We start from the raw sequence: 2,168 nt of genomic DNA on the forward strand, positions 1-2,168 counted from the left end.
CAGCGTTGAGGGAATGCAAGTTGTTAGTTTAGGAATTTGAGTGCTGGAGAGGTTTAAATATTTCAGTTTTTTTGGCCACTCACACACATCTGGTATGTCACCAAAATTATTTAGGCTAATGTCTAAGACAATTAGTTTCCTTAGATGAGACAAACTTTTACCTGTCATTTCTAAGTCACTCAGTGAATTCTGACTTAAATTCAGAGTTTGTAGTGAGGGCCAACCACCTTGACAGGCCGAGTGCTCCAAACTTTGGTCTCCGAGCAAATTCGCACTGAGGTCGAGATACTCTAACGACAGAAGATGTTGCGAAAGGCTGCAAGGTACCAAAAAGACTTTTGTGTTTTCAACCGTGACTTTGGTCAGATGAGACAGTAGACCTTTCACAGCCCGAAGGTCTGTAAACAAATAGAACTCTTCTATGGATAATTTCTCTATTGTCAGAACCCTGAGAGTCTGTGATTGGTTTGCTTGAATTTGCATTTCCCATCGTCCAGTTCCCAAGAGTCTACAGTCCATCATCTGCACCTCCACCAGTTTTGGCATGTCTTCTAAAATGCTGACAATCTCAGGCACAGTAGCATCTGTTACTAGGGCCTGTTTAAAAGAAATTTTCTTTGCCAAAGAAGACGACATGGCTCTCAATAGTTGTATTTCATCAGGTATCTGGAATGCTATTTTTCTCAGTTCTAACCAAATGACAGAGTGAAGAATGTCCCTGACAATTGCTGAGAATACATTAATACTTCTTATGTTTATTATCATGTGATTTATCTTCTTGATTGGTTTCAAACTTCCTGGCTCATATTGACTGAGATTGCTACCGTCGATCCACAACTTATCGAGAAGCTCAATGCCCTCAAAGTTCCCTTGCCTTATCAAGGAGAACTGTGGGTTGCCCAGGTGGAGAGAGCTCAGGTTCCTCAGGCTGGAAAAAGGGGAGCTTCCCCCAAGGTCTCTGTAGGAATTCCCTTGGAGGTGGAGGTGCTGGAGTGAAAAAAGGTGCCCAAACCACACAGGGGACAAGTGAGCCAAGCTGTTCTCTGATAAGTCCAAGAGCTCCAGTTTCCCAAGGGAGCGAAATGAGTCCTCATCTATTGAGCTGATCTCATTGCCCTGCAGCAACAGGGATCTCAGGTTCACAGCGTGCTGCAGATCCTGGGTTCGGATCTGCTTTATCCTGTTGTGGGACAGGTTTAACGCTGTGATTTTGTCAGTGATTCCTGTGGGAATGAAGTCCAAGCCCATGGAAGAGCAGTTGCAAAGCTGAGTGTTATGGCATGAAGGACAAACCTGCTTCAGCTCCTGCTGTTTGGAGAGGTTTGCAGCTAAGACCACGTAGATGGCCCACGCTCGCCAGGTGTGTGTAGTCATTATTTTGCCTAAAATATGAAACACAGTAAGAACAAATATAAAATGATTAGTTAGTTTTGAAGAAGCTACATTTTGGATATAGGTAAAATGTAAACCCTACTATTCTTTTGTGTTGAAGGCACTGTAAATATATTTAACACTGTTCAGAGATGAAACAATTAGTCAAAACAAGGTGCATTGTACACAAATATCCCAGAGTAATTTGCTAAATGCTAAGTACACTGGATTTACTAATGTAAAATATAATGACGTTCACATTTAATACTGAATTCAAGCATATGTCTAATCTCAGTTCTGACAACAGGGAGAAGAGGGCTGCATTTGTTTCAGTCCCTTTCCTCATTTTACCTGCCCTTGGCTATTCTGATGGTAAATGTGCCGGTAGCAGGGAAATAAGTATTTGCCCGGATGTCTGTGTAGGCCATCATCACGTGGCAATCAGTCTGATACTTGCTAACCAAGCTTAAGTTGGGAAAACTGACCATTGTAACCTACTGACTCTTAGTTCTTCCTTTTTAATGCCACATCCTTCTCTTCTGTCAGTGGCTTTTTCTGTTTTGGGTCTCTGTGGCAGAGAGAAGGTCAGGCCCAGGTACAGGGAAGAGCCAGGGGCTTTTGGAGGCTCCTGCAAATCAGCTGGCTGGACTAGATCAGCTTTTTCCAGCCCCACAGCCTGTTCCTCATCTTCTGGACCAAAATTGTTCAAGAGAAGCCACACAGCTGGGGATCCTGTGTCACTTCTCTTTGGTCTCACAGCCATGTCTTTCATAGTACTGATTTGAGGTGGCTTTTTG

General features: G+C 43.2%; 1 protein-coding gene across 1 annotated transcript; it reads right to left on the reverse strand.

Annotated features, from left to right (window-relative positions):
- Nucleotides 1-3: 3 nt before the first annotated feature.
- On the reverse strand, nt 4-1,374 carry LOC104542596 (toll-like receptor 2 type-2; the record flags this gene model as incomplete). Its single annotated transcript, XM_010186961.1, has 1 exon — nt 4-1,374. A coding segment is annotated over exon 1 (1,371 nt), but the record flags the coding sequence as incomplete, so codon positions are not given.
- Nucleotides 1,375-2,168: the final 794 nt, after the last annotated feature.

The sequence above is a fragment of the Mesitornis unicolor genome, unplaced genomic scaffold (assembly GCF_000695765.1).
Source record: "Mesitornis unicolor isolate BGI_N332 unplaced genomic scaffold, ASM69576v1 scaffold27276, whole genome shotgun sequence".
NCBI lineage: Eukaryota > Metazoa > Chordata > Aves > Mesitornithiformes > Mesitornithidae > Mesitornis > Mesitornis unicolor.